At 40.1% G+C, this 17,065-nt stretch overlaps 1 protein-coding gene across 13 annotated transcripts in view; it reads left to right on the top strand.

Annotated features, from left to right (window-relative positions):
- The window catches only part of nrxn3a (neurexin 3a), a 166,985-nt gene that overhangs the window by 93,612 nt on the left and 56,308 nt on the right, over positions 1-17,065 (top strand). For all 13 annotated transcript variants that reach the window (XR_002292952.3, XR_002292950.3, XR_002292951.3 and 10 more), the window contains exons 7-10: positions 370-531; positions 9,984-10,277; positions 10,414-10,561; positions 11,057-11,440. Coding sequence is in view for 9 of the 13 variants with exons in the window: in XM_078941124.1 (XP_078797250.1) it covers positions 370-531; positions 9,984-10,277; positions 10,414-10,561; positions 11,057-11,440 (988 nt within the window). In the remaining 4 variants the exon portion in view is untranslated. The remainder of the gene's footprint in view (positions 1-369; positions 532-9,983; positions 10,278-10,413; positions 10,562-11,056; positions 11,441-17,065) is intronic.

Here is a 17,065-nt window from a genome sequence, read left to right as displayed (position 1 = left end):
AATTTTAGTCAGTATTTTTACCTCTTTTCATCCCTCCATTCTGAGATGAAGAGTTTACAAAAAATCACATCATACATTTTTGGCTGAGTATTTTTCACAGGAAAAAAATAGTCTTTCCCCAGAAAAATCTAAAATTACTGTAATTTATCATAATTCATGTGCATAAAAAGAGCCGTCACATGCCTAGTCATTTTTTTATTGTTAACCCAACAACATAACAGTACTTCTTCTATTTTAACAAGTTCTCAGAACATTTTTAGATTCCCTCACATTCTTACATTTTATTATCAACAACTAGTTTGACTTTGAAAGGACTTTCAGCAAAAGTCCACAGGACAATTATCTTCCCTGTTGGCCTGTCGTCACTAGGTGACGATATCAGTGGATGGGATTCTCACCACCACCGGTTACACCCAGGAAGACTACACCATGCTGGGCTCCGACGACTTTTTCTATGTGGGTGGAAGTCCCAGCACAGCCGACCTGCCTGGATCTCCCGTCAGCAACAACTTCATGGGCTGTCTGAAGGAGGTGAGGCGCTGCACTCTCTGTCTGCTCTTTTTTTGTTCAGCACAACTGTGGGAGCTGACAAAAGCAATGCTTTTGCAGAGATGGAAGGGTTTTGGTTTGCATCCAGAGTAAATTTTTCAGGTTGTGTTGAATTCAGAAGATATCAGCAAAGAGATGCACAAAACGGCCTGAGATCAGTTTCTGCTGGGAAAATGTAATCGAAAGGCTTTAACAATTGTGGTTATTTGTGCCAAATATCACATCACAGATGTTCAAATGAACCTGCAGCTCAAGCATGATCAGTCACTTTAAATACTCTCTGGTTCCTTTATTGAATAAAAAAAAAACTGGAGCCAAGTCCATTCATCCAGTAACCACTAGGAGTTTATGACCTTTTTTTTCCAACCATTTTTTTATACAGGGATATGGTCACTTGTCTGGTTTTGCAGACGCCTTTTCATACTTTCACATTCATACCTGGGGGCTTCCAGGAGAAATTCAGATCAGCTGAAGTTTGTGGAGTGAAGAGGACTAAATGAGCCCGGAGCAAAGGCTGCTGGGTAACTTTTTCCCCCCAAATGCTGTTGGTTGCAAGACTTCGATCTCTTCAGGCAGTCCAAATTCACCATAAAAATTAACATTCAGGGCACAAAATGGACCACAGGTGTAGATTTCCAAGAATCTTATAATTTAGTTTTGGAATTCCACACAGATGGGGCGGTGTGGCCTTTTAATTGACAGGTGACCATCAAATTCTCACCTCTAGGGGTGCCTCACCTCTATTTTTTTTTTTTTTTCATATAAAGTAAATCCAGGCTGGATTCACATCGCTCTCTCAAACCTCAGTGGGTCACATGACCACAGTGATTCGTATGGTCACTGGTCCTTTATCACAGTATAACCAATCTCTTTTTTCTCTCTGTATTTTTAAATATTATTTTTTAGCTGACATGCGCAGGCATCATTATCGATCCTCTGAAAGGAAAAAAAAACTTGTTTTTACACCACATCAAAGCTGCTTCAGTGTCATTTTAATCTTCTCTCCTTTCGATGTGTTTCTCCCTTAATACTTGTGTCAAACTGGATCAAAATAAACCTGATGAATCTAGATGATAATATTCTGGTTTTCTAATCTGATCTGATGATTTTTTTTCGTATGATCAGTTCAATAAATCATATAATGATTCAAGTATTGGGCAGAAGTCTGTATCAAATCAATAATGTGGGCTCCATAGAAGTCCTAAAATATGCCTGTATCTTCAAAGTAAAGTAACTGGGAATACTCATGTGGACTCATATCAGCCTGTTAGGTAGGACAGCACTTCCTTTTCTTTTTCCTGCTGTTTCTCCACATTTAGATGATCAGTTCATTCCGTCCTTGTGAGGGAAGGAGTGAAGGCAAAGCTGAAATAGTTTTGGACGGATCCTCTGAGACTCCTAAACCTGCAGTTTGTCGCTCGACGTCATTTTTTATTTCAGCCTGCTCGCTAAAGAGTCTTTTTTGAGGATTTTATAAAGAACAATGTCATCTAAAACCCTAAAGCATTTCACTGCGAAACAACACATGATTGAGACAATACAACTTCCAAACTCAACTTTTGTGTTTCCTCACCAATGAAAACAACTTTAGAAATGACAGAAGAAACAAAGAAAAAGCCATTTAATGTAAGCTTTGCAGATGTAAAGGTTACAGTAATGCAGTGATAGCAGATCAACAGTTATGCTGTAAAGTATTCCATTTTTCTGTGTGTGTTGTTTTTTTTACACTGTCAATTCAATTCAATTCAATTCAATTCAATTTTATTTGTATAGCCCAAAATCACAACAACAGTCGTCTCGATGGGCTTCGAAGTAAAACATGAAATCAAAAGGATCACGAATACAAAGAGTTCAATAGAAAAATACTAAAATGAACTAACAAACTGACTAAGCTATACTGGCATCCCTGCCCTTAGACCCCCCTTCGCGGTAAGGAAAAACTCCCAAAAAAAACGGATTCCGGAAAAAACGAAGAAACCTCAGGGGTGCCCACATGAAGGAGGGATCCTCCCCCAGGACGGACAGGCGATTTACCAGAACTCTTAGAGAAGAATTAACTTATCTAAATCTACAACTACATATATAAAAGTCCAGCAGACGAGCTTCATCCAGCCGTGGTTATCGGGACAGTCAAAGGCGCGAGTCGAGCCAGAGGCAGGATCCACAGCCAGGTGTAGGAGCAGGAGCAAAACTGTCAAACTGAAGGCATAGCAGCGGCCTATGAAAGCAGCTTTTAAGGGATATTATCGGTAACAAGTTTGAGGATGTCACAGTTGGCTCAGCGAGCCAGCCCACACACAACAAACACACATTTTAATATAACGTTCCCTGCAGCTGATGATGTCATGTTGTAACACTTAACTGGAACCAGTGGAGAGCACGGGGAGCGTGTTGGCCTGGCTTTCTCGCGCACACACAGTGAGATGCATCATATGGCTGCAGGGAGATGGAGGAAGTGGCGCGGTAGTCATTTAATCCCCCTCTGGCCTACTTCCTGATCTGTGGCATGCTGGGCCCGTTTGCAGCTCCTGTCAAACATGTGCACAGACTCACACATCCACTCGCTTTCACAGAGATGAGCAGCTTTTCCTCCAAAATGAACAATGAAAAAACAATGAGCGTCAGACTTTTGTCACAACGCATCGTCAAAAAACTACAAAGGCCAGCAGCAGAGAGGATGACGCCTACGTTTCTGTGTTACACAGGATTTCTCTCAAAGTTTTTGAGTTTCTGCAGCTAATTTAGGGTTTGATTGAGAAAAAACAATGACAGCAAACATGAATTTATTATTGACTGAGAAGAGGTGAGCTGTACTAAAAACTAACGTTAAGCCCAAAAATGTCAACAAATTAAACCCAGAACAAAAAATGACAGACCTCAACTAAAGCAATAAAAAATAGAAGTTTAACATGCTCACATCATTTGAAATATAAATCAATAAGTAACAAAACTAGTATTCTTTCCATACAATCAACATCTGTCATAACTTCTTCTTTTTTAATCTTCTGACATCAAAGGGTGTTGCTGTGCAAGGCCTGATGAAATCAGGAGCAAGTCTAGAAGTTGTGTTAAAACGTGCAGAACTTCCTTTTATAGTTTCTTCCACACGTACCTTTAAAACAGTTTTAAACCTAAAAAAATCCTCACATTCTCTGTCATCCTGATTGATACAGTTTAGGGGAAGAATCACAGAATATCAGGGCAGTGATCGGATTTATCAGTGCTCTCCCTCCATCCACAAAAATAAAGAATAATAAAGTTTTGGATCAAATGCAAAAGCATGTCCAAAGAATACAACACCTTGGTGGGAAGAATGAGGTCAAATCTGACAGAAGAAGCTCTCAGCTCCAAGCTGTTTGCTTTGCAGATAAACAGGACAAACTAAGAGGAGAAGAACATGAGAAATAAATACTCAACTGAAGCTGTTGAAGATGTGTACCTGCAAGATTGGAAAAGCATCCTAACATCCTTTGATCATCACAATTCTCAGTTCTTTCACAAACAGGATTTGCTGCAGCAAAGACAGAAAAAGGCAAACTTTACTGAAAGTCTGCTGATGCAGAGCTTGTTGTCGAACGAGTGGGCAATAGTTTGCAGCAAAGGTTACTTTTATATAGCATGGTAACAAAACATTTTTAATAAACAATTGGAACATTTATTCTGCTTACTTTTTGTGTTGTAAACAAATCTCAGAGTGTCAAATCAAAAAGTGGTGGGAGCTGAGAAGAAATCAGTGTCATGGGTCTTTCTTCAATGGTTATTACATTTCTTTTATTCAAAATTTGCGTTGAATTTGAGTGAGAAACCTCTGGTTGATGCAAAAGCTTTTACTGTGAAGTGTGTGTAACACCAGACCAAACTGATTTAGAGTAATTCTGTCCCAAAAAATTAACTAAAAATTGAAGAATTTTTAAGAAATAAATGAGAAACGTTTTATGCTTTTTGACAGAAAGCGAATAAAATCGCCTATTTAAAAAAAAAAACAGAAAGCCCAATCAGAGGTTAGATTCTCGCTTTAAAATATCTGTTTGTTTGATTTACTGAAAGTCTGACTGTCTGACAGAGATGAGAGCATCATATGTCTGATCATAAAGAGATTTTCCATCCCAATAATTCTGCTTGCTCAGATTTTCCGACAAACGTCAGTCATTTTCTCACTTTGATCTGAATTTCACTGCAACACAAATCTGAATATTTCTTTTTCATTCCTGTAATCATTTGTATTTGGGGTCAAGAATTCAACCAGTCTGCTTCCCCGTGACCACATATCACAAACACACAAATTCATCCGTGCACGCTCCCTCACCTCACTCCCACTAATGGCCGCCCCTCCCACCCACGCATCTGCAGCACCCCCCCCCAAACCTCCCCCCCAGTCTGCTGGCCGCCACCTCCTCGCCCTCAGCTTGCTGCCATTACAACTAATTTGCCTGCTGCCAATGCTCTCGTCCTCGCCATCCTCCAGGCAGCATCATGGGTAAATGTTTTGTTACCATGGCACCAGGTACTGGTTGCCCTTGGTAGCTCCTTCGGCAGGCTGGCCGTGATTATTCTGCCTTTCATAACCAGCAATTACAAAGAAAGCCTACATCTCAAAACCTACAAAATACATAATGGCCTACAATAACACATAATTGCTGTAATTGTCGTTGCCATCGTACCTCCATCAGCCACTTGCATGGAGACTCCTGACTGCGCCCGAATACAGGAGCCAACGAAGAAGCACAAAGGAGGAGTTCATGGACAGAAAGCAGAAGCAGGAGCATCAGTGATGGCGGCTCGCTGCTGATCCAACATCTCCGTGTCTCCTGCACTCACGGTTGAAATGATGCTGATGCGAGGCAGAGCCAGGCTTTAGCCACCTCAACACACCGCGTCTAACTGTTTAACCAAAGTCTCTATGGAGTCAAAACGGCTGGAAATATAAAGAGATTTAGGCAAAAAGTGATCAAAACAATTTCTTATGACTAAAAAGGAAATACATTTTTAGGTATTCTGTAAATAACTTTTTAAGTTTGTGTGTTTTGATTGATTGACTTTTCTTAATACACATTTCCTCAAAACCCTCAAACAGTCCAGACTAAATTAGTTCTGTTACCATAAAAACCTGAGGAGCAAAGTTGTGGTCCGTTTAAGTCTGGAAAAAAAAAAGCTACAGCTGTTCTAAACACAAAACCCTTTTTATTTTTTAAACTTTCAGTCCTAACGCCACAGCAAACTCTTTTATGGGCTCATCCAACCAGAAAACACTTTTTCAACCATCATGAACTGTTGTAGATTGAAAACACTTCCTAAGAAGACAATCGTGATAAAACTTCATAAATTTCAGTTCAGTTCAGTTTATTTATAAAGCACGAGTTCGACTCATGGTGTGGGGCCATAAAACCCACATCTATGGATTATCTATTGTTGCTCATTTAATTGGTTGCAAAGAATGTTGCAAAAAATTGCTGCACATATTAAACCAGATCTTTCTTTACGTATAAAAGTGTAACAGTACACTTTACCTTATTTTATATTCTTACAGATAAAATGGATCTATGTATCTGTCTGGAAAGCAGATCACGAATGAAGAAAATGTAAAATCACCCCTCCCCCCCAAATAAAGTAAAAAAAAGTCCTGCAGCTTTTCTGGTATTGGATTATCTTTTACTGCAGTGATCAATTATAATGTTGATTTAAATAATGTTTCTGTCACATTTATGGAACATAGATAGTATGTATTACTATTAAACAAAAACAGATATGTTTAAATCAGTAGAAGCTTTGGTGTTTTAGTGTTCTGAGTGAAAATAAAAACAATTAGAACTCATACTGACAGAACAAAAGCCACAAAAACGGAATTAGAAAATCGCCAACCCCCTCATATTTACAGAGGAAGAAAATACTTTTGACTTATTTAAACTAAAGGTTTGTTAAAAAAAAGGTTTTTAGAAATTGACATGTCTTTGGAAGTTGTTTTAAATGCATTTTAGTACTTTGTTATAGCGCCGCATCCCTGCAGTTCAACATTTTTATTTTTATTTAAAATGTATCATTTAATTGAGCCAGCATGAGTCCCCTGGAAGAGAAGAAAGTTGTTGTTTTTTTTCTGTCATAAAACTTGTAAAAAAGTTTTTGGAATTCATTGTTTTGCTCGTACATCAGGGCTTTGTGACAGTTTGAAGAAGAAAATGTGATACAAGCAGAATGAGTCTCCTCAAGATTCTCCTTCAAGTCCTTCTGTTGATGTTTAGATTGAACTCCATTCATTTACATTTTGCAGTTTGTTGCAGTCTGTTTTTCACACTAATGATAGATCTAAGAGCACCACCATCATCCTCCTTCTGACGCTCAGGGAGAGTTCAGGTCCACAAAGGGAACACTGCCACCCTGTGGATCAGAGCACACACTGCACTTTCTTTTTTTTTTTTTTTTTTTTTAGGTGTCTCGTGTCGACACCATGTGACCACTAATACTAGCAGAGCAGCCTGTTAGGAGCTGTGGCTGCAGGTGTGTCTACATGGGGATTACATGGATTTGCAGATTTTTATGCTGCAAACTTTGTCAGCAGACAAAGACAGACGTCCAGGGGTGGTTGAGTGGGTTTGCTGCACTCAGTCAGCATTGTGTGGCGTAACGGGACATTTTCATGTATAAAGCCTGGATTTTCATGAGGACAGAGCTGATTTTTTGGTTTTTGGGAGGGGGGGGGGCTGATTTCCGGCCGCAGACATGTTGTGTTTCAGTGCTGCTTCTCATGCACAGATAAGCGTGTGTGAGTGTGTAATGATGTGTGTCATTGAGGCCTGCTGGAGGAGATAATGCAGTGATGGATTTTCCCTCACCTCAGCTGCCCAGGTCTTCACAAGCCTCCATCTGTGCACGGCGGCTCCTGCGTTTGCATGAACCCTCAGTGTGTGTGTGTGTGTGTGTGCGCTGGCTCTCATCAGGTTTTCCGATCACTTACCTCTCATGCTTCATTCTCATGTTAACCTGCCATCTGCGGTGCACTGATAAAGCTCCTTTTGCGTGTTGAAAGACCTTTCTGCTTTAATTGTTGGGAGGTGGAGGAAGCTGAAAGTGACTTGTCAAATTGTCAGCTGTGCCCTTCATTTCTGCTCCTCCTCCTCTCCAAACGCGCCGTTTGTGGCGTCCTTGTCAGCAGAAGTGCGGCGGAAGCAGAGGTGTACAGTCACTGGACAGATAATCTGGGTATTTCCCTAAAGAGAGTGGATTCTTGTTGAGACGCAGATTCCCAGCAGTGCTGTGTGAACTGAAGAGGAGGTCTAAACGCTGAGGCCATCCATTCGGCCTGCATTCTTTCAACCCTTATGAGAACATTAAACGCAAATAAACTATTTAATAAACTTTTTAAACGAAATGAATGTAAACATGTTTTAACATAAATTACTGTGAATTTCAGATTTGAACACCAGAAACAAAATAAAGAAAACATTGTGTACAAAATGTGCAGTGATTAAAAAAAGGTTTCATTTTGTGAGAGAAAGATATTGATTTAGAAATGTTAGAATTGATGTAATCTCTGTTTGTTGTAATTCGTTTTTTGGTCAATTATCACACCAAGAAGTGTTTATTTCAGACACTCTTTCAATTCCTTTATTGTCAGCCATAATTATTAGTCTCGTTTGTTCTATTTCCAAACGTGACATATTTATTTAAGTTCTTCTTCAGATCAAACCAACTCTTAAATTTAGTAAATTAATTTTAGCTGCATCCAAAAGCTCCTTTCAAATTATCTCCAGTGAAATATGCAACAGCAGAGAGTCTAGATTCCAGAAATTGGACTTATGAGAGCAGAGGAGACGGGAAAAGGAGAGGCAAACAGCAAGTGTTGTCAGTCTCCTTGCACCTCCAGGGATGAGTTGATTTACTGTCAGATCTGCTGTGGGATTATCAATAATCTCAGCCTGGCCCCTCAATCTACTCGCTCAGCCATCTCAGACTGGAGAACCAGCAGCAGAGGCATTATGATAAAAAAAAAGGCATGCGAAAGAGTGTGTTTGTATACATTGGCGCTCAGATGCAGACAGAGGGAGCTTCTCTGCCCTGAGAATTAGAGGGGGGAAAAAAATGCCTTCAATTTTCCACTTCAGCAGATTTCAATTTAGAGACCCCCCGCCCCCCATGACTCCATCCCCTCTTTGTTACTGACAACATTTAAGCTGCTGTGATAAAAGATTTGTTTCTGAGTCACTTGCTCTCCATCACTTCAAGGACATTTGTCTGAAAAAGGAAGTGTTGGTTTTTCCAGGTGGTCCCCTGATCCGGAAGTCACCTGGATCCACGTTGGCCACCGTTTATTCTATGCAGGTTTATGCAGCTGACTCGTTTTCACCAAAACCTTGATGGAGTGCAGAATCAGAACTGGTATATGTTAAAAAAGAATTTAAAAAAACAACAACAACAGCATATTCTTATTATCAGAAAATATTTTTTTTCACTTTTGTTATATTAACAGAAACATGATAATTTCCCTAAAGGTCTAATTTTAACAACTGCTTTGATATATTTTTAATAATGCAGATAGAGACAACCATTCATGAATTTAAAGGTTAACAATCCGATTGGGATTGACTAAGAGGAAAGGCAAGCTATTGAGCTATTGGTTCAAAGGGAAGGCTTAATTGATATTTATAATTGATAATTGATGATGGCGTGTTGAGTGACGAAACAACCCAGCGTACCTGTAAGTGAGGTAAATCGTCCTTTATCGAAAAGGCTCCAAAGCTTATACGTCAACTGGATTTCATTCAGCTGACACTGGACCTTTTAAAATGCCAGGTAATGGAAGAGTGGTGGCATTCATTGCATCAGGTAAATGTTTGGGAGAGCCCATTATAAAGCAATGACAAGCAAGAGACCCTTTAAAATCCTGAACAAAGCTTTGTATTCAGGGGATGTTGAGAAATATAGCAATGAGCAGCAGCAACAGCGTTTTGTGCAGCCCCCACCAAACAGCAGCACTCTTTATCCCGGTCAAATAAAAGGTACATTAAAGGACGTAACAAAGCAAAGCATGGTCCAGTCAATTTGAGTAAACGTTTCTATGACAACCACTTTAGCCAATCAGGAGTGAGCTTGTTACAGTTTGCTACACAAAATCTGTCAATTAAATGTTTTGAACATTTAATTGATAAAAGTAGACCACCTACTTTCATCAAGGTGTCCGATTGTCCATTTTTTAAATATCTAAAAAAGTTATTTTGATAACAAAAATGTAGCAGAGCAAAGAGACAAAGAATGACTGAGTAACGGCTGTTTATTTTGATATAGAAGTCTGAAGATTTTGGCTTCTTGGAGCCAGCAGGCACTTCCTGTTTGGAATACCAGAGGGGAGGGGTCATTCCGTCCAGGCCATTCATTATATGTTTGTGACTTTAAATCTTTGTCTAAACACTAAAATAAGTCGAGCTATATTGTCCTCACCATAGGTGGTGTATAAGAACAATGACATCCGACTTGAGTTGTCCCGAATGGCTCGACTCCTGGACCAGAAAATGAAAATCCAGGGTGAGGTGTCCTACAAGTGTGAGAATGTGGCTACGCTAGATCCTATCTCATTCGAGACACCAGAGGCCTACATCAGTCTCCCAAAGTGGAACACCAAGCGGATGGGATCCATTTCCTTTGATTTCCGCACAACTGAGCCAAACGGCCTCATCCTCTTCACCCACGGGAAACCGCAGGAGCGCAAAGATGCTGCCCGCAGCCAAAAGAACACCAAGGTTTGCTCATGCACGGTCTTTTTTTGTTTGTAACAAAGAGTCTGTTTCATTTTGATGCGCCTTTTGCTGTCTATGTTGTTACATAGATTCAGAAAAAAATGCATATTTGTTGATTTTCTGTTTTTTTCTCATTCAGGTGGACTTCTTTGCTGTAGAGCTTTTGGATGGCAGCCTGTACCTGCTTTTAGACATGGGCTCAGGGACCATCAAGGTGAAGGCCACACAGACAAAAGTGAATGATGGGATCTGGTATCATGTGGACATCCAGAGGGATGGACGCTCAGGTCAGTTAAATTGATAAAACGGCTCTGGTTTAAAAGAACAGTGTATTATTTATAAAAATGGAAGAACGTGATCAAACACATTCAACAGAAAATGTCCACCAGGAAAAGCATGCAATTTATTATTTTTTAATGACTTAACTGTTTAAGTTTAAAGAAGGTCACTCTTTTAAATGTTCACGCTGAACAATTCACAATGAAAATTTGGGGGGAAATAATCCCGGACAAGCCCCCATTCGAAGTTACAACCAAACATTTTTACAGCAACAAGGTTACCTAAATAAGGTTAGCTGCTCTGTGATAGACCAAGGTCACAGCCATACATCAACTTCTACATCACAAGTGACAGCATCTAAGAAAAAAAGGGAAACAGGGTACAGTTTGTGAACAAGCCCAGGAGTGGGGGTGCCTATTGCATCATATTTTTGCGATTTTTGTTTTTGGTTATCGAGACACTTTCTTCTTATTGTGTTTGACGGGTTTCCCTTCCATCTTTAGGCACCATCTCTGTAAACAGCAGAAGAACCCCTTTTACAGCCAGTGGTGAGAGTGAGATACTGGACCTGGAGGGGGACATGTACTTAGGAGGGCTTCCAACCGATCGCACCAAACTCATCCTACCCACCGAACTCTGGACTGCGATGCTAAACTACGGCTACGTGGGCTGTGTCCGGGACCTTTTCATCGACGGCCGAAGCAAAGACATCCGTCAAATTGCTGAGGCACAAAATGGCGCTGGCATCAAGCCCTCGTGTGACAAACAGACAGGCAAGCAGTGTGAGAGTTACCCGTGCAAGAACCGCGGCATTTGCAAAGAAGGCTGGAATCGATTCATCTGTGACTGTACAGGCACTGGCTACTGGTCACGCACCTGTGAAAGAGGTAAGCAGATGCGTTTTTTTTTTTTTATGTGCACAAACTAAGTCTTACCTAATAAGCATAACTCGTAAAACATCTCAGCAAGAACAGAAGCCCAGAAGGAGTCAGAGTGACAAAAGACCTCCTAACTGCGTCCCTTACAAATTGACTATTGTCCTCAGAGGGTCTTCAGATGTGTTTAGTGCATAGAAGGCTGCTTAAAACTAAGGCTACATTTGGCTTTTAACAGATAAAGGTTTAAACTATAGTGGTTTTCCAAGCTAAACAAATCGATTTTAAAGCCAAATCCTTAGCAGTTGAAAAAAAGTGAAATCCAAAATTTACAACTTAAAGGTTTATGTTATAAAGCGCTTCAACTTTTTTTTTTTTCATAAAGCTAGGAGTTTGTATGGAATCATGTTGGTGCTCATATGCTTAAGTTTTAATTCCTAAACTACTTCTAATTTTTTACTGTTATGTTCAGAAGTTTTGGTAGTCAGTACATTCAAAAATATTTCTAAGTATTTCTCAGAGAATTCTTGCTTTATTTGCTTTCACAGTTTTCTATTATAGTAAAATTATTTTAAAGTTGTTGGAAAGTCTGTGGTAAGAACTTCAGAAGCGAGAATACAATATATGATCTGGGCAAACTTTCATCACACACACTTAGTTTAAATGTGAATATGTTCATGTTAATGACCATAAATGAAAGGGAAAAGACGCAGATTTGGACCATGAGGCATAAATTATCATGGATGGGGTTTAAGATCGCAGTGCAGCTGGGTTTCAGTCAAGGTTGGCTTTGCTAACTTTTACCACACCACCCTTCCCTTTGGAAAATTGGTCATTGCTGTGTGATGAAGAGGTGGGAGACGTTTGTGCTTCATGGCAGCTTTCATATCTTGGCAGCTGTGTATTTTGCCCAGCAGTTGTTTTTGTGCACAGCCTCACCTGCCGTTTGTCTTTGCTCTGACTTCAGACAATTTGTCCAGAGAAATAAAGAACTGCAGCCCTGGGACTTAACGCCTTCAGTAATGGAGCCGCGGATATATCGGCGCTCAAATGGAAAAATATATCTCACTAGCCTGAGATATGAAGCCATTCTCCAGTTGGTCTAATTACCTTGATTTACAGGGTTTAGATGCATCCACTTAAAAATGACAGCAGGAAGGCTCACTTTTGAGGCAGGGCTGTTTATACACTAAATATTTGTATCTCTTTCTTCCTTCATTATTATTATTATTATTATTATGAAGGAGTTAGAGTTACATTAGAGGTCCAATTCTTTCTTCGTAATATTTTAGAATAGCTTGAGGGAAGAATGGAGTTCAAATATGATGAAGGCAAATCAGTATGTGTTGTACTTTAGCAGAAAACAAAAATACAATGCAAGGAAGGAAGATGTCAAATCTGTGTGTATAGATTTTAGCCAATTATTAAAGCTGCTAGTGGCATTGTGGGAAACAGGTTCTATACCCTCCCGAATCCTTGCCGCCTCCTTTTGACCCGGCTTAATGTTTCAGGCCCCTCACTCTCCCCCTCTGCCCCCTGCCACCTGAGTAAAAGCTGCATTTGACAAATTCATGAAAAGAAAAATCACTCATCAGTAGCATAATCACTCAGACGGATTACACCACTTGGATGAACGGTGAAACACTTCAAAGAAGGAAAATTGAATCGATTAGTTCAAAAGGGGCCCAAGTCCAAGATGTTTGCTTTTCCAGGAAATGATTTTACAAATGCTATAATATGAAGCACCTCACCTTTATCATTTCAGAGGACTAACAAACTGAAGTCTCTGGACTTGGGCCCTTCTTGAATTGACCCTTGTGCTATCCTAGGCACTTTAACGTTGGGAGTTGGGTCATCTAGACCCACTAGACAGTGTGTTGAACCTTTTTTCTCCAATGATTTGTGATCTTCACTGGATTGCATCAAATCTCTCCACCTTTATCCACCTTTGTCATGGTAGGAATAACACGTCAATGTAAGGGTGGGGTCATCTAAGATAGCACAAGGGATAAACAGGGGAACTGCCATATTAAATAACTAGTGCTGCCATCTATGGGATAAAGCAAAACCCATGCAAGAGAGACCCAAGTCCGGGAATTTTGCACTTAATACATTTTAAATGTCAAGCATGGTCTATATATTACAACAGACTTGGGACTTTTTTGCACATAATTAGATAGCTTTACCCTTGAAGGCCATAGAACATGTAATATCTCTATTTTGAAAAAAATTGTGGACTTGGGACCCTTTTGAACGAACCGATTCAATTTTAAGACCAGATGCCATGATTGAACCTTCATCAGTATACGTGATGATGGCAGTCATTAGAGGTGCATTGGATGGAAAAAGTGCTGGACAGGAGCAGAGTTGGGAAACACTGACAGGACCAGACGAATGACCCCACTCAGTTCTGACTTCTGACAGTAAGCTAATCAGATATGCAATATGTTGACTGAACTGACAAAGGAGCGGCCAAGTCTTTTAATTTCAAGAACACCCAAGACTTAAAACGACAGTAAAAATAACATTTGGAAAAGAAAACGATGAATAACAGAACAAAGGGAGAAAGTAATTTGCACAAAATAAAGTGGTTCCGCAAGAACTTAAGTTTCTTTCCTATGATTCAGCGTTTCGGACATTTTGAAATTTAGTTGCAAATCTGTGAAATGTTGTTGGAGATTAATCTGGAACAATAGTATATTTATGGTAACGTGAAGCTTGCTGTGGAGAACTGTGGAGGATTTGTTCTTTAAGACCTTTACATCTCATCTCAGGACAGTGGCTCTCATTTTCCCCTAATGTTTTCAGTTCAGTGCTTATAGCTCGCCATCTGCAAAACCTATTTATTTGCTTTGTGGTAAGTTTTCTACTTAGTTAAGACAAAACCTTAACACCTTATAAGTCAGAGTTAAGTGTTTAAATTCTAAGGCGAAATGAGTTAAAGCGGGCGACTGTAAAAAAAAAAAAAAAAAAAATGAAACCTGTCACCAATGATACGAATTGAATCCTTAAAAAAACGTTATGTGGTTTGGAAATCTTGAATCAGAAAACAAACATTTGTGTTTGTGTTGCCTAGACAAACACGGCTCTGTTTGTGTTGTTGTTGCAGAGGAGCACAGAATGTGTATCTGTTCAGACTCATGGACTGCGCAGAAGTCGTCCAGTTCTACGATGTAGAGCTGATTTGCTGTGATAACAGAGGCGGAGTGTCAGCTGGTTCACCGTGTGTGAGCAGAGCTGGGAACCAGCAGCAGCAGTGCAGGATGAATCATTTGCATATATATAGATGTGTGCATATAAAACAGGAGAGAAGGGTGGAGTTGTGTCTCGGCCATTTTAAGACACAAAGGAATTTCTTCAATAAATGTAGATAGGAGAGCGTCCGTTTTTGTGTGTGTTTTTCCCATTGTTTTGAGCTAATTGCTAATTTTTTTAATACTAATTAAGGAAGAAATGTCTTTTCTGGAAGTGCAGGACCCAGTGATGCTCTGCTGTTGGCTCTTTTACAATGATGTAGGTCAGTTTTGAGTCTCCTGGGCTCACTGACATGCGGGTCGCCACACAGGCACAGCTGCATCCAAGAAATATGACATGTCAGAGTTAATGTGACAGCCAAGTCAGAGCTGTAATAAGAGCTTAAACTGTGTTCATTACAGCGCTCCTGCTCTGTGACACCTTGTCAATTAGACATCAGCGCCTGAGCCTCCAGATTTCACAAACACAAAAAACTGACATGTGAACACAAAGGTTAACACACACATGACTTCATGCTTATATGTGCTGCAGAGACAATTATACAGTTATACTACAGCGCACTCTGAGTTTTACGGTAATCTATAATTTCCTAATTTTACTTGCATATTTGAATATGAAAGTGTCAATTTTTAGTGTTTAAATTTTACAATTAGCACATTTCTTACTTGTGTAAATGCTTGAAACGCAACGCTATGTCTGAATTCCTTGCGTTCACCATTTTGTAGAGCAGTCCGAATCTACAATTCCAAAATTCATTGCCCCAGAACCAGTGTGCATCAATGCTCACCAGATTGGGCAAACATAGACCACAATGCATTGCCTTTGAACAATTTTCTTCAGCTCTGCCTCGAAATGAAACAGGCTTTTAAAAAGTGGAGCTAAAAAAACAATCATATCATCAGTGTGGGGTGTTCTGAGAACCAGGATGGGAACACAATGGCCTGTAATAGATAAACAAGTGGATTGTGTCTCCCCCTAGTGGTAAAATCTGCTCTCTTTATGTAGAGAGCAACACAAAAGGACATTTGGAGGGCATTTAAAGCTTCAGCACTTTATTTGATCATTTATCAAACTAAGTATTTGTGACAGGAAAAATAATCACGTCTGATCAATAGCAGCAAAATAACAGCGGCTGCCAGACTCCTCAGCACACAGAGAGGGCAGGATGGGGAGCCATCGAGTTATGAAGATTCATTGGTTGTCCTTTGGAAAATAGCATTAAAAAATATTCTCAATATAGTCATTCAACAGAAGCTTTTATCTAAAGTGACTCACAAAAGAGGAGCCAACAGCCCACAGAAAACAGAATTACAGATCAAAAAAGTGGTATAAGTCTCCAGTCTTATATCAAACTTAACTCCAGTGGAGGGACTGTGAAATAAATAATGTGTGTCTTGCATTCAAGGCCTTAGTCATGGGGGATTGACGTATGTGGGTGCAACAGTTTTTTGGGTTGTCCGGGTTCATGGAGGGTTGTAGGGATGAGCGGCTGCATCTTTAGGGGACCGCAAGTGTGTCAAGATAAGGAACGTACCATTGTTGTGCGCGTAGTATCTTGACGTATTTCTAAGGAGAATGCAAGGGGCGCGCGCTTATGATGTACGGATGATGCTGTTGTATGGTGACCTTCCGCCACACTATATCTTATGTTGGATGCAGGGGGTATGCAGGTGCGCGGAGGACGCCTGTAGAATGTGACCAAGCTCTAACCATGCTCCTAACAGTCAAGCTGTCCAAAATGAGTATGCACGTATCACATAACCCTTGTGCTATCCTAGGCACTTTAACATAGAGAGTGGGGTCATCTAGACCCACTAGACAGTGCGCTGAACTTTTTTCTTCAATAATTTCTGATCTTCACTGGTGTCCATGGATTACATGAAATCCTCTCCACCCGTATCCACCTTTGTCATGGTAGGGAGAACACATCAATGGTCATCTTGACCCCATTGGATAGCACAAGGGTTAAAGAGCATAAAAAAAATTATATCTCACCTACTTTACCCTCCCTTGTGGCCTTAGAAAAAAAATGTGCATGAACATTGTTGGCTCACCGAGTTGACTACAATCTTAAAATTTTGTATAGGCCACCTGTGTGCCCTGCACCGGTTTGCCCATTTTCTTGCCCAGAGAAAGCCCGTATTCACCTGTAAGGGCATTTGTGACTGAGGCAAAAGTGAGATTGGATCGTTGTCAATAAATATGAGATAGAAATTTGGTCTACATGGGTTTCAAACATTGGCAGTAAATGAGAATTTAACTGAGCGACCCCGTCCCCCTTGTGTTCCAAATAGGAAGTACCGGCTGGTCCCAAAAAGCTGAAATCCTACAGGTATCTTTGGAGAAATGAACAGCTATTTCTTAGTTGTTGTCTTAGTCCAA

The sequence above is a fragment of the Oryzias latipes genome, chromosome 22 (assembly GCF_053564925.1).
Source record: "Oryzias latipes strain Hd-rR chromosome 22, Olatipes_Hd-rR_3.1".
NCBI classification, from domain to species: domain Eukaryota; kingdom Metazoa; phylum Chordata; class Actinopteri; order Beloniformes; family Adrianichthyidae; genus Oryzias; species Oryzias latipes.
The sequence above is the reverse complement of the archived record's forward strand: the minus strand, read 5'-3'. Positions and strand labels throughout refer to the sequence as shown.